A 27146-nucleotide genomic window follows, 5' to 3' on the forward strand; every position below is an offset into this window, starting at 1 on the left:
CCGGAGCGTGGCCGAACTCCAAATTACTCGTGGGCCCTTAATGGCCATTTCTATTTTATCGGTGTCCAAACTATGCTGGGGTCGGGCTGATGGTTGACAGCAGATGATCCCTTTTTTAATGAGATTTTTTTGCTTTCCCCGCCCTCTCTGTCTCGCCTCATGGAGTCACAAGGGAATCGACTTAGTCGGATAGAAGCCCTGAACCACGAACAGAGGAGTCATGGACACAGCAAGGACACCAGCACAGAGAGAAAGAGGGAGAGAAAGAGGAGGACGGCGACGGGATACTGAATGTGAGGGAGGAAAAATGAGTCGTCGTGATGCATGTTGATGTTCATTTCAGACACACATGAGCACTGAGCTGATTGACTGATCACAAGAGACTTTATTTTGTTCTTCACAAATGTAGGCCTGTTTTGTGCCACATTTAGTTCCCTAATTTGTCATTTTTGTCAGTCTCACCAGTCACCTCAATATCCAATCCTCTGTATTTCAGTTTTCTGGGGTTACAAAGACACATCCAGCATTCAGCTAAATTCGTTTATAGCACAGTCTTGCATTTCCACCTCCATTCACCATCACTGGCATGTACATGCTCAGTTAGAGTTAAAGTGTTTGTGTCCTGGTTCAGGTTAGGGGGGGAAACACAGCTCACTGCAGCACAGGCGACTTTAGATGCAAAATCATTACTGATTTTCCTATTTGTCCATTCTGCGCTTATTGGAGAGAGAAACTAGAGCAAGCGGAGGAAGTCCATTTCAATACTGGGTCACACAGCTGGTAAACACATTGGAATCTGGTGCCAAGATGAATGATTGATAGGACGGCAATGTAGGTTGGTTTAGATGATCTTTCACTCTTTAACAGATGGAAATATTTCAGCAATAATGAGATATTTCCATCTGTTGCACAATTTAACAAAAAAAGACATCTGGGATTTCCAGACCTTGTATAATACTTTCACTATCCTGTGTTTGTATGCTTTACAAGTTGTAAAAATCGTTATAAAAAAAACCATTTTACAACTTTTCCTTTTCAAGTGATTTTGGTCTTTTAATAGAAGCAATAATTGGCCATATCTGAAGCCGTGGAATGTGTAATAAAAAATAAAAAACGAGAGAATAGCCAAACGTTGCTGCAAAGCAATGATGGGACATGCAGCACACCGTATTAGCACATGCACACTGGTGTTGATGGCCTCCAACCTCAGTTTCAGGTCATAAAGTGACCATTTAATTGGTGTGAAGGGAGGCAGGAGAAACCTTGTTTGACTGCTTGTGATTTCTGATCCAGTTCTGACCATTATTGCCTTATGCCAGCACATTACTTCCAACTACAGTCACCATAACAGCCTTTGAAGTGAAAATAAATTGATAAAATATGTAATTCATTTGGCTCAGGCATTGCAAACAGCTATCAAACAATTGAGGAGATCAATTTTCCTTAATGCAGGGACAAAAAATTTTCCGACACAGGGAAAAACTATGGGATCCAAACTGTTTACCCTTAAAGCTCGCTTTTTTTGCAAAGTAGAATATTTCTGTGTTGCCAATAAGCAGTCACACACCTGTTCAACATTTTCCAGTTTCAAATATCTTTTTATTCAAATATTGAGAAATATTAGATTTCAACACTGGGACGTGGAGAGTTTCCAGATAGTTGTGTTACATCATAATTTATATAGCAGTACATATCTGCTCGATAGGGCGGGGCTTAAAAGTGTGTTTCAAATGTAATTTTTTGATTAGAATGTAGTGGTACTATGTACTTCTTAGTACATAAAACAATGTATTTGCCTTTGAAGCAGCAAGTTAGCTTTACGTTTATGTGGTGCTTTTGTCTGTGGGACAGCTGAGGTCTTTTGTTTAGAGCTAGTCACCAAAATCTGTAGATCTGAACCCGTTCAGCATTATGTTTGGATCATGATGATCCAAACATACATTAACATTAAACATACGTTAATGACTTAGATAAACAATCACTTTGGAAAATGTATCGAGAGCTAATTTTCCAGCTTTTTTTTTTTTTTTAATCTTCAAGTATTTCCTAATGAATTCCCAAAATTATTTCATGTTTTTTTTTTTTTCGCCATCTGTCCAACTAAAATCAGGGTAACAAGAGGTACATGACAACATTAATTGTATGGTAGTCATTTACCCGGTACAATGCATTTATTCACCATTTATCCATACTGTCAGCCAACCTCTCCTCACCCCCCACCCACTTTTTTTTTTTTTTTGACTAATGACTTCTGCTCAGCTCCAACAAATCTTAATGAGCCCATCTGACAACCTTTATCCTCCACTTAGCCAAAGACCAGGCCCACAGAGGGGAAAAAGTCACTTTGTCCTGGAAACTATTCCCGTCTTTGTTTATCATATACAGTGGGAGACGTGGAGAAGACGTAGTTAGGAGGAAAAAAATCATGACGACGGTGGAGAGATTTGTATAATGGTATGGAAACCACATCCTTGTTGCTGATACTGTCCCCCTGTGTGTTTGGGTGTATCTCTGTCTCGCATCAAGGCGCCTGCTGCTTTTCAAAAGCCTTCTCGATCATTCCTTTGTTCCTCGTTTTTCCTCCTTCCCCTCCCACTTTTCCGTTCTGTCTCTCGGCGTCAGATAGAGGATGATGTATGACATCTGTTTGATTGGGACTTACCCCTGAGCGTCCCCCGTTGCCCAGTGAAATGCGTCTTTGCCGTTTCTTGATATAGTGCACGTCTTGCGTGGATACAAAGCGGTGATGGAGATGAGAATGGGGAAGAAAGCACAAAAAAAACAACAGCTTGTTAGGTGAGGACCAAAATGACTTTCTGAACTGTCAACACTTCTGGTGAGAGACAGAATGAAGAGCGAAGGAAAGACACCGGGGACACGAGAGCAGAAAACTCGAGCCAGTCAATTTAGTGTGTGGCTTTGAAATCAGAGGAAAGCCGACACAGAGTGTCATTAAACTGACAGCCTGCTGCCAGAAAGCTCATCGCCTCATTTCCATCTGGTTGATGAACCATCCTAGTCTCCTGTCTTCCTTCACTTTGATTCCGTTTCCTGTTTTAAACATACATCCAAGGATAAAGAACAGGAATCGGGCAGTTTAGCAGCTCTTTGTTAGATCCACTAAAGCAAAGGGGTTTCCTTTGTCAAGGTGAAGTTAACTGGTACCCTTTTCACTCACAGTTCTCTGTTAAGTGTCGCCTCACAACACAGAGGATGTTCAGGCAATGTGTCTTGATAGTTTAGCTAATTTGAATCATTCGCACAAAGCGAGACCGACACAAAAATATTTGGGTGATTTGGAACTGAGGAAATAATCATTTGTAAAACAGCCATTTCTACCTCTTTTTTCCTTTTTTCTTTCGACAATATCTACATGACACGTTAATATGATGATGAGCAAAAGTCACAGGCACAGAATTCCCAATAACTCAAAGACTAATTATGCAAAATTAGGAAAGATAATTATAGAACATCCATCAGCACATTTTCTAAATCCGCTTATTCCAGGCAGGATCGCTGAGAGCTGGTGCTGATTTATTCATATATTGTTACAATCCATATCAAGCATAGGCTCAGAAGTGCAAGTAATGCTTAGAGAAAGGAAAATAATAATGACTTTAAAGAGGAAATTATTTTTTAAAAGTGAGGGTGAACATTGCCTGTAGTCTCATTCGTTACTTAAAGTTGGAGTAAAATATATTGGCGTAAAATATAAATGCCAATGACATTTATTTTATGTCCCATTGCTGCTCTGATAAAAAGAGATTTTTGTCCGTAATATTGTCGCTTTCCTGTTACCATTAAATAACGGGATAATGTTCAAGGTAAAACGGGGGCCATGATATAGATGAGAAATGTCAACAAAAAGTTGTCATTTTAGTAACTTTAGTAAACTGAGGAGAAAAATTATTTAGATAATTTAATGTGTAGATGCCACTTCCAGCATATCTGGGAATTGATTTTGCCTCTGTAATAATAACTGATGTATTTCAACTTGTTTTAACCAAATGATGATATTTTCTTCTGTGGAGTAAAAATCACTTTGAATCCCTAAATATTTTACGGTTTTCAGTGCGAATGTGTAGCATTCAAATTAAGGATGAGTGATGGGCTGTTAGCCGGCACTACAGCGTCTCATTTTCCATTTCATTTCCCCGTCTTACTCTCTCATCCCTCCCCTAAACCGTTTCTACATTATGCATGGAGCAGAAAGTGTATCGTAGTAGATATGAAATATGCATGAGGCTTGTTGTAATGACTCCCCCTCAAAAGAAGAAATAATCCCGCTTTGTCTCTTTGAGGAAAAAGGCGAGGATCAATGAATTGGTCTACTAAAGGTTCACGTGTCATCTCTTTGGTATTTTCTTTAAATGGCGCTGGAAATGGGGGAATGCGGGAAAAGAAAGAAGATCGTTGTGCAGAGCGGACGGTGTTGTCGCACGGGAAAGAAACAGGGGAAAGATATGGAGATGGACTGAAAGGTCAGCGTATGACAGAAAACCGATAGAGGAGAAAAGAGAGAGAGACACAAACACAAGTGACAGATTATCAAGCAGAAGGAGGCTGCTCTAGAGACTGTCAATAGGAGCAATATCAACTGATTGATTGTGCCACCGTGTCGCACGGAGCTGATCTCTGGAGACCTTGTGTGTTTGTGCGTTTGAGTCACCGCAGAGGGGAGGATTGGGGCCTCAGCTGCTGTCGGTACAGGGGGCCACGCGCCTCTTTTGGAAGCGCTCCAGAAATCCGGTATTGTGAAACATCAGCCACCACAAATGAGGGTTGGGAGAGCTGCTTTTGTTCCCTCTCCCCTTCCCCGAGCAGTGATTGCATTTGTTTGTGGAGGAACAGGAAATATTGGAAATCGGCGCACGCGTTCTGCGAGATCGAGAAGCCAAAGTTGCGGTTGCGAGGATAAATACAGGCTTTTCATACGCCGCACCCCCTACTGCCAGCAACACAGCACAGACCCAGGGATCTGTAGGAGAGCACCCTGTGTACAGCTGACACAACGAGCACGAGCCTCCCACGGAGACATTTGGAAGGCTCTGTTTGGAAAGTTGCGGTCGGATTATGAATTGGGGCTTGACGGATGGATACATCACAATGTCATTTTTTCGCTCAGGAAATTATTATACCGCCGTGTGTGACGAGAGCACACACATGCACGACTTCAAACTAAGTTGATTCAAAGTGCGGAGAGTTTGTTGTCTGTGTAACGATTAATAATACTTTTGTAGGATGCTGATTTTAATGTTCTGCTTTAAAAAATCTGCTGCAGATGGTCCGTCTGTATTTACAGCCTGTGGTTGATTACTCATTAGGGGTGCTGTGTTTTGTGTGTGTGTGTGTGTGTGTGTGTGAGTGTGTGAGTGTGTGTCAGCTTCATGACTCTCCCTGAGGATGCCTCCTGCTGTGAACTATGGATGATGGGAATGACTGACTGGTAACTGACTCACTTGTCTTGGAACCACATTACTCCATTTTTAAAAAAATAATGTTTTGGTCTTCAGTGCAGTTTGCTAGGCATGTTTAGAAGTGACAAATTCTGTATTTATTTATTTTTTGATCATTTGATGAAAGCCTAAATGTGTTCAGTAAGAACAAAAATGGCTGCTGCTCATTGTCCCCACTTTTCCATTTTACATTTTTGCAATTTTGGTTGAGATTGATACATAATTGAGCCAATCATGCATCAATTCATATCTACCAAGGGGATGTTTATGAAGCAATTCTAGTATCCAGTGATTCAAATGTTCTGTAATCTGCTTATTGTCAAATGAAAAGGAATTGCAATAAAGTAAAATAAATATTGTTCAATATGTAATATCTTTTTTGAGATGGGCACTCATAGTTACTTTTGGGGTTTGTTTGATAATATAAATTATGACAGATTATGTCAGAGATTATGTCAGATTATGTCAGATAATCAGATAATAACCTTGGATGGCGTACATTTTGCCAAAAGGCGGACCGCCAGATTATTATCTGATTATGTCAGATTATTATGACATAATCTGTCATAATATGCAGATTATGACATATTATGACATAATCTGTCATAATATGCAGATTATGTCATAATATGACAATCTTGACATAATCATTATCTCATAATGACATAATCTTATGATTGACATATTATGATATAATATGTCATAATATGATTGTCATATTATGACATAGAAACTATGTCATAATATATTACTATATTATGTATATATAGTAAAATATTCATTACTATATATGTAATGTATATAATGCATAAGAAACACTCATAAGTGTTTCTTATATGAGAAACATTTGGTAAAAACAATGAGCACATAAGGAAATGGAAGTTCTTAAACAGAGATCGGTAACCACTGGGCGATCCAGCCAGGGATGAAATTGCTTTTTTAGTGTGTGTGACACTACATTAACTTTTGGGATCATCAAACAATTTCCAATATCAAAGCTTAGCCGAGTAAATAGAAAATTGAGTTTTCAAATGATTACGTAAAAATGCCATCCAAACCAACCTTGCCCTTTGTGGACATTCTAAGACAAAAAGGTGAAGCTACAAAATCCTCCAAGTAAGAATTGCATCAAATCTGCTTACAACAAAGAAAACTGACCGGCTGCGTCACATTTGTACTACTTTCACATTTTCAAGTTTTAACAGCAGCCCTCTTACATGTGTTTGCCTTGTCTTTGCTTGACTGATGGCTCTAAAGCGCACTGAGAACAGGTTATTAGCCGAGGTGATCAGCGGATCGGCGGAGAGGTTAGCGTTATTGCGGCTTACCTGGAGCTTCCGTGGACGCTTTTGCGAAAACACCTACATGTGTCTAAACACGCTCTAAATGAAAGGGGGGTGGTTGCCATTTCCGAGAGATTTACCAAATTTACTTTGGCAACAAAACATGATCAACGAGACAAAGGAGAGGAAGATAAATCAACAGGAATATGCTGAAATATATGCAGCATGCTTCATCATACTTTACTCCCTTGATGTCCATGCGTGAGGACTGTAGTAGGAATTTTCATTGCCAATGCTTGTGTGAGTAAAATCCCGTGTTGTGAAATCCAAGCCCCCCCCCCCCCCCCCCCTCGGAAGGAGTGCGATTGAATGTGTGGGGTTCGCTGAGGACACGGTTTACATCCTGGAAGACGCTGCTTGATGATTGGCCCTTGAGTAAGAAAGTGTCTCTGCCGGCATTCCTTCCTTTTCCATTCCTCCTCTTCTTCTTCTTTTCGGCCCACGTGAGGCCAAAACAGATCGGAAACAGCTGTGAGAATTATTGTGTCTAATAGGAGCCAAGTTTGGGCTTCTCGGTTAGCCTCAGACTCCGAAAAGGCACGCTGCCTTGAAAATCCCTTCAGAGTTTGCCGTTCTGCTTTAACTTGGCTGCAAGTTTGCGTGTGTGCCTGTGTGCTTTTTTTTGTGCGTGTCTGTAGGGTTACCCATATGCTGTGGATGGCGTACATTTTGCCAAAAGGCGGACAGCCAGGCCAGAGAGAGAGAGAGAGCGAGAGAGAAGAAAGGATGCTCACTCCTTCTCTTAACTTCTCTCCCCACAACACAGCCCATTTACCCTCCTCTTGCCTTTTCAACATTGTTTTGATCCTTCTTCAAACAATAGCGTAAACGTTTCAGCTTCTCTTCTCTTTTTTTTCTTGACCTCCGTCTTTCAGTCTTCCTTGTATTCAGTCGGCTCTTGGCCGAGGCTCAGCTCATGGTCTTCAGCCTCACCTCTCCTCTCACCACCGATCGCTCTGCTCAGGGGAGAGAAAGAAAATTGCAGTTAACCTAATAAGCAGCCAGAGCTGACAGCCAGAGACCATGAGATGACGAGTTCACTGCCGAATTGTTCGGACACAGTGAATCACGAGGCGAATTCCAGGCCTTTCTGCAGCTACACGCAATAAGCGTTGCCTTAAAAAAACAGTCCAGACAATGCATCACTTGCTCAATGAGTGCTTTGCTGATTTTGTGGAAGCTGCCGTCAGACTGAAAGTTTAGCTAAATCATCTTTATCTTCTGCTGCACACTTAGCATGAGCTGGCAAGTTTTAACAGGATCGCAGTCACACAAATACACACATTTTCAATTTATGCTAAATTGAAAACAAAATGTGCTATAGGATCTAATTGCTTTAATTTATAGCCAAATTTAGTTAATTTGTAGGCTGTCAGATAGTGTAGCTAGCCTGCAGGCCACGGCTTAGCAGATTTACTTATCGTGTCTAATCAGCTGTAGTTTTAAACCAACGTTGGCATAAGGAGTCATACTGAGGCAAATAAAAACTGAATTTTATACCATTTATCCCAATTCGGATGCAATATGCAAAATGGGAGCATCAGAAGCAACTTGCATGCTTCCAAGTAAGGTACATTACCTGGTGTCCCACAAAAGGAGGTTTATTTTCTCCTTTTGACACCAGCACATGCTTTTTGATACTCTTAACACACATGCCAGGAAAGTTAAACTGACAGCAGTTTCAGTTTACTTATCCATGAGCAAAGCCATAGTTTCATTGTTTTTCTCATCGTATACAGACGATGGTGGTCAAAGCTGCTATTGTGATAATCATCCTTCTTTTCTGTTCTGTGTGGCTCGGCTTTTAAGCAATCACCTTTGATCCCTGTGATGCTTTTGGCCGCCTCAGCTTCTCCCTCTGAGTGCGTCTGGCTCTTACTTCCCTCTCTCGGTGGGACGGTGGAAGTGATTGATAACTTTGTGTGTTTGTCAAAGACAGAGGGAGACAAGTGTGTGACCTATCCTCTCTGTTACAGAGATTTGGGTTTGTTTTGTTTGGTTTGGGGAAGAAAATCATTTTGTTAAGATCTGTCAAGACTTCTTCTAAGTCCACTTCTTAAGGGCTGCCACTTTTGAACTCATTAGCGCTTCAATTCGTCTTAATCGAATAACTAGGTAATCAGCAGAGCCCTGAAGAAGTTGACTGAGTGCTGAATAAGTAATTCTGCCATTTGATTCAGGGATGGATCGAAACATAGCAGAACACAACCAGAGTTTGAGGACTGAATCTTTAACCATTACTTATGCGGTGAAGTTTAGCAAACGCCACACGTTTTGTTTACGATGTAGAGCAGAAAAGTTTTTGGTTTTTTTTCTTGCCGTCCATCCCAAGGTACCAGTTTGGCGTGTAGAGAGTGTGAAACCAAGAAGCCACTCTTTACCGCAGTTCCCCAACAGTGATCAGTAGAGATCTCTGTTAGCTCCACCTGCTCTCTGTGTGTTGTGGGGAGATAAACTTCAAGCCAAGTTTCATAGTTCCCATCTGCTTTACTTGAGATGCGTGTTAATACCTCAGGAAAAGCTCCGACATATTAAATAAAAAATAAAAAAAAATGAGAAAAGTGACATTTGATTGGCATGGTTAGTGGTGTCAGTGTGTACTGTGCAAGGAATTTTCTTTTTGTTTTGAAGGTTCTCAAAATAATTTACATTTTTGGACATATTTTTTTTCTGTCACAGCAAGATAATACTTAGCATATTTTGGACATTACAGATCTTTGCTCTAGTTTAAGTTATGTGGATTACAGCAGGTTAACTTCCATAGTAGCAGAAATGAAACTGTGAAATCCCATGGCTTGAAGCTCATAAATGATTTGACCTTGAGCAGTATTGTTGTTTTCTGAGTCATTTTAGTTTGCTAAGCTTTGTCATTTTGGTTTTGCATACTGACCCCTGCTTGATCCCATTATTTCTTTTTCGTTTTGCTCTTTTTCCACCCTCACTTTTTAAGAGTGCTGTGCAAGGTAGATGCTATATTGAAAGCCTGCGCATTTCCGAAGCAGAAACCACACAACTGGTCTTTGTTGTGAGGTGTGGACAGGCTCCAGCCCTGCTTGTTCTCCAGAAATACCTCGAGATTTACCGCTGCAGCTACACGTTTATGAGAACAGTAGGTGCACAGTGTCAGCCGCACAGACACGGCGACGATGTCCTAACCACATCACACTGACTAATGGTTCCAGAAACGTCAAGCTGGAAAAGTATAGCAGAAAGATTACACTTTCTCCATGTTCCAATTTGTCTTCTTGTATTTTTGTTTCTCTGACAAATGAGTGGCAGAGTGGGAGGATGGAAACCCTCATCTTTAGACAACGCTCTCCAGCCAAGGTTAGTTTGGGGTTTAACATCCTAAGACTCATTACAAAGACGCAGTCAGTTTATGATTTAAGCTATCCGCTGCACACTGAATGAACATCAGTGCAGGCTTTTCCATAAAGTGCTCCTGCAGATGTTTCCATAGAGTGCTGCCGCTGCAGGATTTACAGGGAAAGTAGACTGACGAACTGCTGAACAGGGAATACTGCTCGAGCATTGTGCTAAGAATGTAAAGAATTATTTCTGTACAGCTGAAAACACCCAATTTGCAATAAAATGTGTGTTGCTAGAGCTCAGTTGTTTCCCATTCATGCAGCATTTCTTTAAATATAATAGCTCAGCTGTCATCATTACAGACCTGATCTACTGTGTGCAAAAGAAAGGACACATTACTCCTGCTGAAGTCTGGCAGTGTATGCAGAGTGCTGTGAAAATGCATATCTCCTTTACGGTGCATGCAGGAAATTGTAATATTAGACCGAAGATATGTTGGGTAAATACAAAGTGTGGTTTTCCAAAAGTTATTTTACTTGCTGAAGCGAAACAAAAACATTATAATTTTTTCTTTTGCTGGGCTATAAATTGGTGGTGGGCATCATTTATTTATTTTTTCTTTAGTTGGTGTTTTTCTTTTATTACTATAAAAGCACCTCATTATGCTGCAGTGGAGCTACAGTCCCTGGCCCATTCTGCTCCTTCAGACTAGTGGCAGGAGCAATTCACAAAAACAAAACCTTCTTCTGAGCTTATTATATGAGCTCAGAAGTCTTTCTTGGTCCAACAGTCCCAAGAAAGACTGTAAACGAAACCATTGTTGTGATGTTTTGCTGAGGGCGGAGTGTCTGAGAAGCAGCTTCTTAAAGAGACGGAGGCCAATTGCAAGGCTTAAAAATTGCAATTTTATGTTCGTTACAGACGGAATTTTTGTAACAGCTCAAGGTAGCTGCTATAGTTATTTAATTATGCAATTAATTAAATAACTGGCAGACTGGAAAAGTGTTGTACACTCTGAACTTTTACAAAAGCCTCATCATTTTTTATTTGTAGATCTGGAGCTCTGTTCATTGTTTCATATTACATGACCCTGTTTGAGCCAAACTTCAGCTGTCAGGCAGATGACCTCACATCAGACTCTTAAATTTAAACCCTCCGTGGGTTACAGAGGAGTTGGTTGTCGACCTTTCTTTTGTTTTTTTTCTCCAATTTTTCTGATCACGTTCCATAGCTCCAAAACAACCTCCAAAAGTATGTCTTCCCACCAATGAACTTCATGACTGATATTAGATGTTTGTGCTGCGTTTGATTTCACCAAACAATGCCGTGGACTATGGCAGCCAAATATCTCCGCATTGGTCCTGCCTGTCTGTCTCGGGGCAACAACATTGTTGAGGGGTCTTGAGCTTTATTCAGATGCAGATTTTGTAAAACTAAAACGTATTATGTTCTTCTTTTTTTTTCTTCTAACTTAATAAAGTTATTTTTGCTGACTATTGTTTCAGCTGTACTGTTATGCCCTGCGGCATTAATACATTAACTGAGGTCTGCAGAGCCTAAGACTTGGCTTGGAATAAACCTTTTCTGTGACAATCGGCAACAGTTTGAACATTTCCATCTTGTGAATAATCTTTCTCATTGTATAAATGTTGTGAAGGTTTTTTTTTTTTTTTTGCCTTGTAACCGTTGGACCAATGAACTGTAACAGTTTCCTTTGAGAGACTTTGTTGTCTTTAATCCCTGGTGTTTTTGTAAAAACCCACCCAATGGTTTTAGAAAGCCTAATGAGCCACTCTGCTTTTATATATTTGCCCACTCTTGCTGATGCCTAAATGGATACAAAGACGCAAACATATGTGAATGTTTAATGCTGGAGTTTTTTTTTGTGTGTGTGCGTTTTTTTTTATTTTTTTTTATGTGGACTAACCTTTCTTTAAGTCCTCTGTGATCTTGTAAATCTTCAGATGAAGGTAATTTGGCTTCCTGCTCTCACATGATGTCAGCACAGAAGAGTGAGAGAACATTTATGGGATTAGTCTGAGCTGGGAATGAGCTCCGAAAGAAACTCTTGACTGCTGCTGGCAGGCAAAGGGTGTGGTCAATGTTGTGAACTGTTTGGCTTCTCGGCAACCAGTTCGGTGGTCAGCTGTGATCACTTCATCTGTTGAAAAGCTTGTCCATTCAGGGACTTGCTTTGCACACTCACGCTTTCACCTTTGATCAAGACCACTTGTCTCCTCATCATCACCTCAACTTAAAGTATTACTTTCTCCTCTTTCTGGGGTTTCTTGTTTGCTGTTTTAAGACAGAAACATAGTTTTTTTTTTTCAATAAGTGAACGGTGTTGAAAAGTAGTTTAATTTTTGTGTCCGAAAAGGAAACTTGCAGCCACTCAACTAACAAACTCAAAGCATTGTTGAGCCTCTAAATGGTCTCTCAGTCTGAGTCAGTAAGCTATACAATCACAAGGAAGACCCATAGAAGAATCACGAGCTTAGAAAAGACAGTTGCGTGAACTTTTCTCTTTTCTGAAAGTGGCTAATTTTGAGACTTCTTCCCTCAATCACAGCATTGCACGATGAAGAGTGTTGGTTTCTGCTGGATCTGACAGCAGACTGCAATCAGATGAAAGAAAATTACTCTAAAACATCTGTTTTCAAATAGTACAAAATGTCCTCCTGGTGTGTGAATGATGTACAGCCAATACAAGACAATCCTCAGTACACTGCACCATTTCATAGCCATAAAAGTTTGATATGAACCAACGAAAACTACAGATACATGAAGTGATGGTGTAAATGGACCAGCATCCCATCAACATATCTTCCTTTAGGTATCACATGTTTGATGAAGTTTGTCTAATGGGTTAGGAAAAATTGATGGAGGAACAGCAAGTAAGATGGCAGTAGAAAAGAGAGGAGGAGAAGTCGTTTCGGAGGCGTCGTCTTGTCATTTCAGCTGTTGTGATTTAAGTGAGCTGCCAACATCTCACAGCTGTGCCACATGCCTTCCTTATTTTTAAACCAGGCCCTTATATCTGAACTTCCAGGTCCAGTCCCCATGTCATTGTTTCTTACAACACACCCCTGTGTGTATATGTCTGTGGCTCCCATGTGTTTTAACCTACATGTGCCAAATCGGCTTGTCTAATTCTGCATACCAACGCCATTGATTGTGTCAGCAGATAGCTATATATCTATATGTAGAAGTACAATGAGGTTCTAATGGACGGTACTGAAGGCTCCTTGAGTCACGAGACTCGAGGAGTGTCACAGGTTTAGGACTCAAGGAGCTCCTAAACCTCTGACAGGTTTAGGAGCAGTTTGCATGTGTGAGGCCCAGTGCTGGCCCAACTGTTCGTAATCGTGACGTGAACATGTTTGGAGACTGACAGAGTGCATTCCACACTGACATGCTGCTGGCTCTGCTGATGGCAACGCCGCGTGAGATGCTGGTCAGCCGAGTGAGGGCTTCAAAAAGAAGCTTGGATTTATTGCAGAGTTAGCTCTGCAGCTTTTTTTGGACTTAAAGCAGTTCACGGTAAATGCAGCTGGATTTTGAGAAGCCACCTAGTCTAAAAGCAGCTCTATAAAAAGCTTTTACAGTACACTAAGGCTTAGTAAGTCCGGCACTCACCCTTCACAAAGACACCACGACATTGCTCTTCTGTTAAGCCTTTAGCAATATTTTTTTTTTGCCTGCGTTGCACTGAGAAGTAGCTTGTATAATGAGCTCAGCAGATGCGCAGCTCCACCGGGTGTTTGCTAATTGCTGCTGGCTAGTCTGAAGGAGTTGAGTGGAGGAAATGGGCAACAAAGACGGAAATGGGAGAGAGGCGAAAACATGGATCTGTTGAAATGCTACTACTCAATTAACCCTAGTCAGAGGGGTTAATTAATCATTCTTCATGCAAAGAATGAAGGAAGAATGGTTACTTTGACGTCCCCAGTCAACACAAACAGCCAAACAACTAGTAGCTCATCCAACATCCACAAACAGTAACTGCTATCAAACTGCAGCTCGAAGGAGGAGCTACGCCTCTAAGGTGGAGCTAAGTCACTTGAGATTAAAGGATTTCTTAAACATTCATGAAATAATCAAAGCAACACTCCAGGTATGTTTTTGTTGAGGGAATAACATTATAACATGATGTAAAGTCAAAAGAAAAGCTGTTTTACATAACACTGTCCCTTTAAAATGTTACAGTACGATAACCAGTAGATGTTTTAGGCTTTGCTATTCACTATGTAGTCAAAAATCTGTGCTATTAGTCTGTTACGAAGCATTTTGTTTTAGATTAGATTAGTGAAGTAATGCCCAATTTTGATTTGCAAAAATTAGAAATCATGATCAAAAGGGCTTCAGCTAGTGAACCTCTAGGTCCTACTTGTCATTAACTGAGCATTTCTGACAAATATTACTTTACCGGTGCCAATTATTTAGTGTACTGGAGACTTAACATTTTTAAATACTGAAGTTCAAATATACAAAAAAATTTTGCCGAGTTAAAAAGTGTCCTATTATTATTTAACTTGTATAATCAAACGGTTTGCATTGTGAGTAGTCATCCCTTGTAGTAGGCATTTCTTAATCCTACTAGTTATCTGCAAACCGTGAGAAGTAATTAGTTTAAACATGTTTTGTGTGGAGAATTTATTCAGAATGCAAGATGAGACTTTTTCAGGTCTTACAAGAAGTACACCAGAAGATGTAGAAAGAAAAGAGGGACGAATAAAATTTTGAAAGTGAGGCATTCTGTGAGAGTGGCGATTGGTCTGGTGAGTGAGTGATGTCCTGGCTCATCCACAGCCCCCATCCTTCCTCTTGCTGTTTGTCCTGCTGCCTCTGTTTGTGTGCTGCGAACCAATCAATATGGAGGAGTTAGCTCTCAGCAGTGTATCAGCTTAGAGCCGTATCGATTAGTCTTATTGATTTTAATCCGTATTATCTTTCGCAGTAAATGCGCCACTCATCTGCTTTCCGTTTTCATCTTCACAATCAAAGCTGGAGGCTTCTCATTACATCCGTGGCTTTAATACGTCTCACGTTCGCTGTGAACGTTAAATTTCAGAGAACGCCCCTCCGCAAAGTTGATTTTTTTTTTCAAACTCACAAAAAGATGGCAAGCTTTAGATAGGAACAAGATCACATCAATAGTGAGGAATGTGAGGGGGACTGCCATCAGCTGTAGCAGCAATATAAAAGAGGACCAGCCCAGCTGAAACCAAAGCTACACTTAATGATGCCGATACAAGCTAGCGTTTGCACTGTGGCACAGCTAGAAGCTAAATGAAGCCTAAAGTTTAAAAATGTAACATATGTGATGACTTGCACTTGTTTTTGTTATGCCATGTGGTAACTATTTTAGCAAATAATCATACAATTCATTTGGCAGATATTCAGGTAAACAATTCTAATGGGTTTGTTTATAACTTCTCAAATTTAATGTTGCTGGCGAAGTTCCATCACTCTCCTTTTTCACAAAACGGTTCCACTACGATGCAGCAAGACAATGGCAATGATCATAATAACGGCACGATGATGTGCTTGATGCACCACTCAGTCATAGTCTTAGTGTATTTTTCCTGAAACCTGCTGGCCAGCTGGCTGAATAGACAGTTTGTCATTCCCACATCACATCTTGGAGCTGCACAGCCAATTTAACGGTTCCATGAGTCACAGAGCCTTTAAACTCTCAGTTGCAGTTAATCTGTTGACTGGGAGGGACTTAAAGGGTAACGATAGAGAAAGTGTGTAATCAGACATTTTGATGGGGAACAGTTGGGTTCAGTGGCCGTTTTTTTTTTTTTTTGCTTTTTAATCTATATCTTCAAGTTAATTTAATGGCAGCCGTATCAAATTAGCCATATCGTTCTATGCCATTTTAGAGGCATAGAACGATATGCATCTTTTATAATATTTTTCAGCTTGACCGTTATGTGTAGCAGCAAAGACACAATTACAACATTGCGTGAAGTCGTGTTACACCATGCATGCTCTCTGTCTGCGTTGATGAAGATGTAATCACCTCACCATGATGAGCTACACCATGTTCCAAATTATTATGCAAGTGATATTTTCTCAGATTTTCTTAAATGGTCAATGCAAATGATGATCAGTATAATTTTCAAGTCTAGAACTATTACTGTATAAATCAAATTTCACCGAACAAAGCTCCCCATCAGAACAGTATTTTTTAACAAATAAAAAACTCAAAATGCGCTGTTCCAAATTATTATACACAGCAAACTTTCTAAACATTTTATGGATTATACAGATAGTAGCCAATGACACAGTGGCATTCCTTGCAGCATGAGATGATGTCCGTCAGTTGTCATTAAATATCTCATGTTTCATACCTTGTCATATGGCTCTACACTATCTGATGATGTTCGTCAGCAGAGATCCTTTCTCTTTCCCATAATAATGGGAACATTAGTAGATTTTCTTTAATTGAGCTCACTAGACAGCTCTCTGAAATTAATTACAGGGATTCAAAGAGCCCTGACACACAATACCATCTATAAATTTAATAGCACAACAAAAAAATTAATCTTTATGACACTTAAATCCAATTTGCATAATAATTTGGAACTCTGTGTATTCAGCTATTTGCTCAATAGTTCAGCCATTAGCTGAATTATTTTTCTGCTTTGGACACTTTCAGGCTATAATACCTCTGGTTATATTTTCAAGAATAAAGAAGTAAAACGAAATGATGATGCCACAACAACAGTAACTTTCCCTGTTATGATTTGAGAAGAGACGATGAATTTGACCTCTTTTATCCACACACACACACACACGCACACACACAACCACCCACACGCACACACACACACACACACACACCCACACAACCACCCACACACACACACACACACACGCACACACACACGAAGCAAAACAGTGGTAGGTCAAAACCAACACACATACTTCAGAGATGAGATAAGACCTGAGGTTAACCCAAATGAAATTTATTCACGTTTAATTTATTCACTTTTACACATGTTTTTTTTTCAACCGATATAAATCAGTTTGACAGCAGCTTATATAAAGATTGAGGTTTTTAATTCTGCGTCTGCTTTTCATGCTTGCTCAAATTGGCCTGGTCTTTAATCTACATGAACACACACCTTCATTAAACACTCTGAGGGTGAAGAGTGCAGCCAGATAAAGCCAGCTGCCACTCATCTCTGCAAAGCACATCCACCAATAAGGTCGACCACGAGGAGATGTCGGCACTCAGGAGCTGTCCGTCAAGCACGGGATTCTGTTTCCGCCTACTTCACAATCGAGAGATGAGAACGATTGTGGTTGGGGGGCTGGGGAAGGACGAGTGTGAAAGATGGAGCCCAGGAGAACCATGATTGAGACAGATGACTGAAGAAACGGAGGGAGTCAACATAAATTAAATATATAGAGAATCCAAGCCACCATCCTACAACTGAAAATGCAAACAATAAAATGAAGGCTTTTGACCTTTCACCTATTACTTCCATTCTTCCCTCTACCCGTCTTGTTTTCTTTGTTTGCTCCCCACACCTTGATTAGGTTACACAGATTAAATTAATTACCATGAATATCTTTCAGAATTGAATTTGTAACACTCAGACAATACCACATTGTTGAAAATAAATAAATAAAAATCATGCAACATACTTTTGGTAAACACAACCCAAATTCAAAAAATGTAGCAAAACAAAAGAGCTAATAACAGCAGTTGTTCCTAGAAAACATGACGGCTGTGAGGTCACATGCTGACATTGGTGAAGAATGAAGCCACTCGATTAAACCTCCAACTGAGCATTTATATCACTCTTTAGTAATTAAAAATAAACATATATAAATTTACTCATACTATGTCTCTTTTTGTCCAATGTCAAGTGATGAGTTATGAGTGATGAAGGAGTCCCCAGAGGTCCACCTTTGTCCTCGCCCAATCTCTTGACATGGTGGTGGAAGTGACCCGAGTCGAGTGCCGTCAAGAATTCATTACCCGCAAAGAGACATATCCGCGTTTCGTGGGATGTGCATCGATCCTCCATTTCCTGTGTGAGCTGATGCAGAAATGCAGCACATAGCTGAGTTGGCAATAAACTAATTTGATTTGAGTCCAAACCATCCCGTTATTTTCCCATTGTACACGAGCCACTCTAACTTCGAAAAGAAGGACAACTTATCACCTCACACGATTGAGACAGAATTGTATCCCAGAACTTCAAGCTGTTGAAGTAGCATTTGCATTCATCGCACAAAACACTCTCTGACTTGGTGGCGGACAGTGACGAACGAGTGTGGTGCGCTCTGTTGGGCGAATAGCTTTTGATTTGTAAGTATTATGTGGGATTCCAGTCTGTGACTCGGTCGGCAGCTGTAGCCTCTGGCTCCAGCTATGATCCGTGTGTTAATACTTCAGTGCCATAAGTCTTCTGCTGAGGCCGCTTTCTGCCAATCCCAGGGACAGCTGTGAGATGAGGAGTGAGAGCGTGACAGTCTTTTGAGCTGGCAGATAGAAACTGTCACCTTGACTGGTCTCATACATGTCTGGAGGTATTTCTGTTGAGTTGTTTTTTGTTTGTTTTTTCCGACTCAAAGATATTGTGACTTGGCATGAGATTCTGAGAAATAAATTAGTTATTTCCCAAATAGTTTAAATACATACAAATCCTACCGCTGCTGAAATTGTGATATTAATTACTACAATTATAATATTGTCATTAATCATTTTTATCAAACGTACATTTGATTTTGACACATGCTGGCTGAATGTAGTTGTAGTTTTCAATTAGGGGTGTAACCAAACTAAAATAAAAATCACAGTACAGAAATTGAGATAAAGAAAAAGAAAATATTTTAACAATACACACGTCACCTGTTTTAAAATATCTTACCAGTCACGTTTTGATTTGATCATTTTCTGATTTTAGTGTTAGCGGCGTTCTAAGGTGCTTCCTTTCCATGTCTTCCAAAACATTATAAAGGCTTTAAAATCTCAAATTTTGTTCAGAGTACCTAATTTAAATTCAATCAGTCGTAAAAAATTCCTCCATTGCTCGAGAGTTGATCAAATGCAAATCCAGCAAGGTTTCTTTAGCCAGATGCAGTATCCTCAGTGTTTCTGCCAGCAAAACGAATTACTATCACACCAACAATTTGACTTCTTTGGTGCTTTATTTTTCCAAAACAACAAAACGGGTTTCCCTACCAGTTTCCCCTTGTTTCCAGCAAGGGTGAAGTGTGGTAGTGTTCTTTCAGCTAGCTCAGAGGCAGTGCATAAAAGTCTCTAAGTGGAGAGGAAGCACTAAATTCTTTAATGCCCTGTACAAGCAGATAAAACTCCAGTAAAACTTAGCAATATTCAGTTCACTTTTTTATGGGTAAAACTCATTAAAAACCATTAAGAAACTTAACGCTTAGCTTTAAACCTTCTAAAATTTAATGATTGGTTTTTCAAGCCATGTTTTATCTACACCAAAGGCTTTCTGAGGATGACACTGAGAGTTGAGAAACTGCAGGAGTCGGTACAGCCTCTCTTTTACTGATCGTTAAAGAGAATATCCCAACTGCATTGCAAGGGAACATGCTATGTTCATGTTCCTTAAAGGCAGTGAAATCTCCTCTTTGACATCTCATTTAAAAAAATTTAACCACAGGAACAATATGAGTTTTGAGTGCATAACTTTTTAAAACTAAATCATAGCTAACAGCTCATTGCCAGTTGTGTCCATCGTTGAATATAGAAAGGACACAACTGGCAATGAGCTGTTAGCTATGATTTAGTTTTAAAAAGTTATGCACTCAAAACTCATATTGTTCCTGTGGTTTAATTTTTATTATTTTTATTATTTTCTTTTTTTTTTTTTTTGCACACTTGCATATCAGGCATGCAAAGAGTCTGTTAGTTACCCTGTTGTCTGGAAACTTTACACACTGTCTTTGTGGCAACATGCAGAGAAATCTGACTTGTGTTCTCCCTTTATATCCTCTTTATAATGCTGAGTTGCCATAAATACAGGACTTCGAGGAGGCCTTATGGTAATTCACCCAGCTTGTGGGGCAACAAAACTTTAATTAGGCAGAATGCCAACCATATGGGGCAGCAGGTAGGCTTCCTGCATGTGTGGTCCAAACACACCCACACCCACACACACACACACACACACACACACGCCCACGCACACACACACTGCCTTGCTGGGCAGTTTGTGGTGATAAAATGAGCTTACAGGTCTGACTTGGCTACTTCCAGTGGGTTCTGGTTTCGACCCAGAAAATGGATTTTAGCTCCAGTATGTAACTTTAAAACAAAAAACAAAACAACAAACAAACAAAAAAAAATTATATATATATATATATATATATATATATATATATATATATATATATATATATATATATACACACACACACACACACAGCCTGTCATGAATGCTAAAGCTAGTTAGCATGGCTAAGACAGAAAAACAGATTTTCTCCCCCTGGTCTGTTTGTTGTACCATATTAATGCTATGCTTGCCTAACCGCACTTTCTGTGAAATGCCTTCCTTGATGCACAACCATGGCATGATAGTGGAAGACAAGCAACTTTGACACATCATGTTTGCTTGGGAGAATGACTGGATTATTGGATACTGCATCCAATGAAGCATGTTTAAGACGACCTCCAACTTTTTTTTTTTTTTTTAAACTTATTTTTTATTGAACATTTTTTGAACACACATACAGTGGAGAGGCATCATTACATTCAACTTTATATACAATGTCGGACAGCCGCGTCAAAATCTAACTAGTAACATGAGTGGCATTTTTCCTACGTCTATAGTCGCTCCATTTTCTCCATTTAGCAACAAACTTGGCCTCCTGCAGTCTTAGTCTGTAAGTAATCTTCTCCATTACAAAGATCTCTTCAACAACGCACAGCCAACTTTTCACCCCAGGGGGAGTTGGTTTACACCATAATTTTGTGATGGCTTTCCTCGATGCAGTAAGTAATATTTTTAACAAGTATTCATCCTCTTTGAATTGCATCAAGAGTGAGACACCCCAGGTAGAGTATTTTGCACGTCCTGGGTATTCCTTATCCCAATATGTTTTTCAAGATAAGACAGACATTGTGCCAGTATACCGTTAACTTTTGACAAGACCAGAATATGTGCGTGTGGCCTACATCGGTCTGACCACAAAGTCTCCAGCATGGTTGCGGGTTGAGAACCATCCTGGTCCTGATCTTTGGAGTTATAAAAAATCTAATCATGTTCTTCCAATTGAATTCCCTCCACACCCGAGAGCAAGTGGTCGTACAATTTCTAACTTCCATGTCTTTTTTGCCTATTTCCAGAGTTTTCCATTTGGAGAGATAGTCACCATTGCACCAACACACTAGAGGTCTAATTTGAGCGGCCTAAAAATATTCTTTTAGGGCTGGTAAGCCCAGGCCACCTTTGTCTCTTGGGAGTTGAAGTGTTTTATATTTGACACTAGGTTTCTTCCCGTTCCATATAAACCTTGAGATCCATCTCCTCCATTCTACAAATTGTTTTTGCGGAATATTCAATGGTAGGGATTGAAATAAGTATAGCAGTCGTGGTAGGATATTTATTTTAATTATCTCCACTCTAGAACTGATTGTTATACACTAGAGCCTTATTATTTAGTATTTCTTCATTTAGTCTCCATAAAGTATTATTCTTCCCGCTATCCAGATGGATTGTAAGATAGATTGCGTTATGGTCGGAAATATCTGAAACTCCAATCCTACACTCCTTCACTCTGTGAAGTTCTCCCTTGTTCATTAGCATATAGTCAATTCTGGAATGAATACCATGCGGAATTGAATAGTGAGTAAAATCTTGATCCAGGGGGTGAAGTTCTCTCCACACATCTATAATTGCCAGTTCTGACATCATGGTGTTCATGTACCTGCTGATCAGTTTTTTACTATAATTTTTACTTGTAGTATCTATCCTATGGTTTAACACAGCGTTGAAGTCCCTGCTACATATCAATATTCCCTCTGCCTTCAGGTTGATGAGTTGAAATATTTTCTCATAAAAGACCTTGTCACTCTCTGGAGGAGCAAAGACATTGAGCAATGTGATTAACTGATTTTCCAATTTGCCCTTTATCATCGAATATCTTCCTTCCTTTTCCACAATTTTCTTCAACAATTCAAACTTTACACTATTTGAAATCAATGTCATAACTCCTCGTTTATGCCTTTCCCCGAATGAGGAGAACGAGTTTGCATATCCTAAATTTCTATACCGTTCATGCTCTTTTTTCGTTAGATGTGTCTCCTGTAGGAAAATAATCTGCACTTTTTCTTTACGAAATTTGGTTAGGACCTTATCCCTCTTTTTGATATTGTTTAAGCCATCGACATTCAATGATACCACAGTCATAACATTAGACATTACTATCATATCTCGGTTTGAATCTCGTCCTCTCCACTTGAACTATAAACAAGAACTAAACAAACGAAAAAACTAAAAACACTGAACCCCCGGTTAAGTATGGGCCATATCCCCAAGAGGCCCTGTGATGGCTCTTGGGAATATGGCCCAAGAGCCATATTCCTCTTGGGCCATATTCCCAATATGGCCCTCCCTCATACTGTTGGACTCACCTAGCAGGTCAGGGACACTCATCACAGGTTCGTCCATAACCGCCCTCTTTATGAGAAGATTCCCCCCTCCCCTTCCAACAGGGCTTGGAAGGGGAGGGGGGCCATCACAGCATATTACAGCATATTAGGGCCATTGTAAATGGAAAGAAATTGAGTAAATTTCTTTCCATTTACAATGGAAAATGTAGATAGGGGTCACTGAAGACGCGGAGGTGATAGGGGCATACATGGCCCATTAAAGAAGGGGGATGGAAGGGACTATAGTCTTCTCTAAAGTTTGTCTAAACAACGACAGGGAGATCCACCAAGCAAGGGACTGTTGACTCACCTAGCAGGTCGGGGACACTCATCACAGGTTCGTCCATAACCGCCCTCTTTATGAGAAGATTCCCCCCTCCCCTTCCAACAGGGGTTGGATCTCCCTGTCGTTGTTTAGACAAACTTTAGAGAAGACTATAGTCTCTTCCATCCCTCTTCTTTAATGGGCCATGTATGCCCCTATCACTTCCGCGTCTTCAGTGACCCCATCTACATTTTCCATTGTAAATGGAAAGAAATTTACTCATTTTTCTTTTTCAATTTACAATGGCCCTAATATGCTGTGATACTATTAGAAGAGATCGCAAAAGATAAAAACTCCTCCATGTCCCTAGAGGGCGCCGTCATTTTGGACACTATGGAAATGTAACATTGTTTCTGAAACACCTGTAGCCGTTCCTTCGCTCGGCTCCTCGCGTTCTGATCCGCGCCCACAGCGGAGGATCCTTCTTCCATCCCTTGTTTCTCTTCCCGATGCGCTGCCAGGGTGCCTCCGCCTGGATCCTCTCCTCGGGCGAGGGGCCTGCGTCGTTCCCGTTCTCCTTCCCCAGCCCTCGTCTCCTCATGTCCGCCGCAGCCTCCTCCGCGCTGTTGTAAGTCTTGATCCCATCCAGTGGATCCGTATTTTAGTCATTGGGGTCTGGAAGAGGATCTTTTGGTCTTTCAGAACCTTTTTAATCTCCGAGTAGGATTTGCGTTTTTCTGTTACCTCGGTGGGGTAGTCATGGTCAAAAAATATCCGCTTCCCCTCGACTTGGATTTTCCTTTTCCATGCTTTTGTCAGGATTTCTTCTTTGGTCTTGTATTTGAAAAAATTAACCACTATGGATCTGGGATTAGCTTCGGGTGGTGGTTTCTTTCCGAGGCTTCTGGATCTGGCTAGCTCACGATGTAATAGCTTCTCCACCATTTCTTGGACTAATTCACCGTCTTGCTCAGCTACGTTGTAAATCCTCATGTCGCAGCGCCTGCCATGTCCTTCCAGTTCCTTTAGCTTCTCTTGTAGTTTTCTCTGTTGTTTTATGAGGTTCAGAATGACGTCCTTCGCTTCCGGGTTGCACTCTTCCAGCTCTGCCGGGCCCCTGGGAGTACCTGGACCCGCCCTGCCTGGTGCCAGCTCCCTGGCACCCGAGGAACAGGGCGTACCCCAAGACCATACTCAAAATACAGAGGTCCTGGATCTCGGACTTGGGGCTCCAGGGTACGGTTCCAAGGGCCCAGCCGGGCCCCTGGGAGTACCTGGGCCCGCCCCTACCTGGTGCAGGATGTCTGGTTGGTCGTAAACAAGACTGTCAAACTGGTGTGGTTTAAATTGCCTTTTCTCTAAATATAATCAAGGTTCATTTTCCAAACGCTTTCCAGATCCAAATTCCGCCCGCAATTAGTAAACCTGCCCCTAAAGCTGCTCCAATTCCTATAGTCACATGCTTTAGGAATTTGCTCGATTCTTTTTTCTTGTCTTGATTTGCTTTCATTTCTGCCTCGTTGATTTCCTTCACCTCCTTCTGTTTTGCCATCTGCAACTCTTTCTTGACTATCGTCACTTCTTTTCCTAAATTGTCTATCTGACTTTCCAGCTGCAGCATTGTGTCTATGATTTCAATTGTTCTATCAATTCTAAGTTTTAAACTTACACTGGCCTCTTCCAACATTTTGTGAAGTAGTTCAATTTTTCTCATTTTGTCTTTGTCCATATATATCAATTTGGAGTCCAGCTGCTGCAGCTTGTGTATGTAATACAATGCTCTACATAGTCTTGAATTTATAGTTTCCATATGAAAATTGTCATCTGAATGGTGATTTTGAAGCCCTTGTGCTAAATTTTCAGCTGACATGTTGTGTTGATTTTTTAAAATGAACCTAATTTCAAAGATGCCATCAATTAACTTGTCCAACTTTCTATCTATTTTCATCTCCTTTTCTTCATCCATCTGTGGTTTTTTGGTCATGTCCTTCTCCTCCTTTTCTCTCTCTGTCTGAGTATCTTTCATCAGTTTCATTACCGCTTTCTGTACATTTTTGATCTGGTCGTCAAGCTTTTCTAATTTTTGCTTGGCCTTCAGTGCTCTATTGAGTCTCAAATTTAAACTTAAATTGCCCTCTTCAATTAATGTCTCTAACACTTCAATTTTTGTAATTGAATTCTCGTCCATCACGGTGATGTCCAGCTGGTGCAGTTTATCAATGTCCTCTGCTGCTCTCCAGATTATTGCATGAACTACATCATCTTCACTAGCCATTATGTTTCCAGCTTCCAAGATGAATCTTATATCATTCATATAATCATTTAACTTATCCAGCTGTGTATTCATTTCCCTCAAGATCTCTGAGTTGTTCTCCATTTCCGTCGTAGTTTGTCTGTTTGAACACGAGACTGGAATGTTTGAACTCTTCACTGACTAAATGTGTCTTGTGATGAGCTTATGTTCAAGAATGCAGAGTTGTGATGTAATACAGAAAAGCGTGATGTCACAAATTGATGTCACAGCCTCAGTAGATCAAAGGGCAAACTCATCAAGTTTGAATGAAAACATATTTATTTTTACATATTTTTTAACGAACCCAAATTTATCTACAGCAACTTAGACCAGCTGTAAAGTTGTTCATGCGTGATTTTGGTCATGGTTTTAAGGAAATGTTAACAGATATATCAATATTGCGTTGAAGAAATCTCGAAACTTAACACATAATCTGTTTTTCCAAGAGCTCCATCTTTTCTGTCCTCTTTCGTTTCTCTGCTCTCTGAAAAATATCTGGTTCATTCTCATTAGCGTCTCATTACCACGCCCTGCTGAAGCAGACGTCAGCAGCCGGCCAGAAGGTGGCGCTGGTCTGGTCCATGTGGAGGAGCTGTGTCCGTTTCCTGTCGAGCCTCTGCAGCAGGAGCTCAGAAAGTGTCTGAACACTAAAGGTAGAGAGAGTCACTGCACGCTGACACACACACACACACACACACACACACACACACACACACACACACCCACACACACACGCACACACACACGCACACAGATAGGTTCCCCAACATGAACTTCTTGTACATGTTGATGCAAGTCGTTCAGTAAAAGTGCTCTAAACAACCAGACACAAAACTCTGTAGAGATTTGGTGGTAAAAATCAAGGCCTCCGCAATAATCATTGTAAAATACTGAAGATAATTTAGTTCATTCAAGCCTTTAGTCCTTTGAGATCTTAAGATAAAAAGGGCATTATAAATAAAATCTATTATTATTATTTTTTTAAACCACTAGGTTTACATTGTGGTTTCAACATGTATTGTGTGACTTAATAATACGCCTGGTGTCTGCACAGAACAGTGGAGTTGGCATTAATCCTAAATCAGAAGCTGAAAGCAAAAAAAAAAAGAAGAAGCATATATCAGGTTTATTTTTTTTTTTTTTTTGCTTAATCTGTTCGGCAGCAGAGTGAGACTCCCAGACTGCGTTTCTTCAAAGTTTTGTGTATTTTTGACAAGCTGTAGTTAATCCGTCCACTGAAATCTCCTGTGTAGTCACTCAGCCATGGTGACGGCACAGTTGGATTTGCAAAATTGTGATTGTGAAACGTTTCCATTAATTGGTTTGGCAGGAGTAATGCGGGCCTGCAGATGGTGAAGTCTCAAAAGTCCAGTGCGAGAACTAAAAATCCACCTAAACATAATTTCTTAAAAGATTTGTGAGGACGCGACTGGGAAATCAGTTTAGTCGTTAGTTTATCGCCGGAAACAACATGAAAAAGGTGGTTTTTGAAAACGAAATGCCTTGAACACAACAATGTCATTTTTAATATTAGCTATTGTGCTTAAGCAAATGACTGCATAATGGGAATTGCTTGTAGTGGTGCTTGTAGTAATTATTTTAACAAGCCATATTTATTTTAAACTGGACACCGTCTCTCATATTCGTCCTTGAGGTTTATGCGGTTGCCGTTTTCTCCCATGGGAGGCGAACTGGCCAGCAGAACAGAAACTGTCTGGAAATGCATTTGTATGTTCTGGCAGAAAACCTCTGAGTTCTGGACCGAGTCCTGCCAACTGGCTTCCTGTGCCTTCACCAGCTATTGTTTTAGCAAATTGTCTCGCAGATTTAACTC

At 40.3% G+C, this 27146-nt stretch overlaps 2 protein-coding genes across 3 annotated transcripts in view; one reads left to right on the forward strand and one right to left on the reverse strand.

Annotated features, from left to right (window-relative positions):
- Positions 1-243: 243 nt before the first annotated feature.
- prickle2b (prickle homolog 2b) overlaps positions 244-27146 on the forward strand; it is a 75803-nt gene continuing 48900 nt past the window's right edge. Inside the window, exon 1 of the mRNA XM_055026489.1 lies at positions 244-293. Coding sequence (XP_054882464.1) covers positions 292-293 — 2 coding nt within the window. The 5' untranslated portion in view covers positions 244-291. The remainder of the gene's footprint in view (positions 294-27146) is intronic.
- Positions 17110-25457, reverse strand: LOC129356985 (uncharacterized). 2 transcript variants are annotated; one of them, XM_055026524.1, is made up of 3 exons: positions 23442-25457; positions 17598-17653; positions 17110-17491 (listed from the first exon to the last, which is right to left on the reverse strand). In XM_055026524.1, the coding sequence occupies exons 1-3, from the start codon at positions 23618-23620 to the stop codon at positions 17397-17399; spliced, it is 330 nt and encodes a 109-aa protein (XP_054882499.1). In that variant the 5' UTR covers positions 23621-25457; the 3' UTR covers positions 17110-17396. Both variants share the same exon structure in this region; 1 of them encodes a protein (XP_054882499.1).

This window comes from Poeciliopsis prolifica, unplaced genomic scaffold, assembly GCF_027474105.1.
Source record: "Poeciliopsis prolifica strain line A6 unplaced genomic scaffold, Auburn_PproV2 SCAFFOLD003, whole genome shotgun sequence".
NCBI classification, from domain to species: Eukaryota; Metazoa; Chordata; class Actinopteri; order Cyprinodontiformes; family Poeciliidae; genus Poeciliopsis; species Poeciliopsis prolifica.

What these genes read in the sequence shown, in the direction of transcription:
- LOC129356985 (XM_055026524.1), bottom strand. Translation starts at nt 23,620, where the DNA reads ATGAGGAGACGAGGGCTGGGGAAGGAGAACGGGAACGACGCAGGCCCC. An exon ending in GAGCGAAGGAACGGCTACAG is followed by an intron (nt 17,654 to 23,441) that starts GTGTTTCAGAAA and finishes AACCTAATCAAG; the next exon opens with GTGTGGGGAGCAAACAAAGA. An exon ending in GGGAAGAATGGAAGTAATAG is followed by an intron (nt 17,492 to 17,597) that starts GTGAAAGGTCAA and finishes CCGTTTCTTCAG; the next exon opens with TCATCTGTCTCAATCATGGT.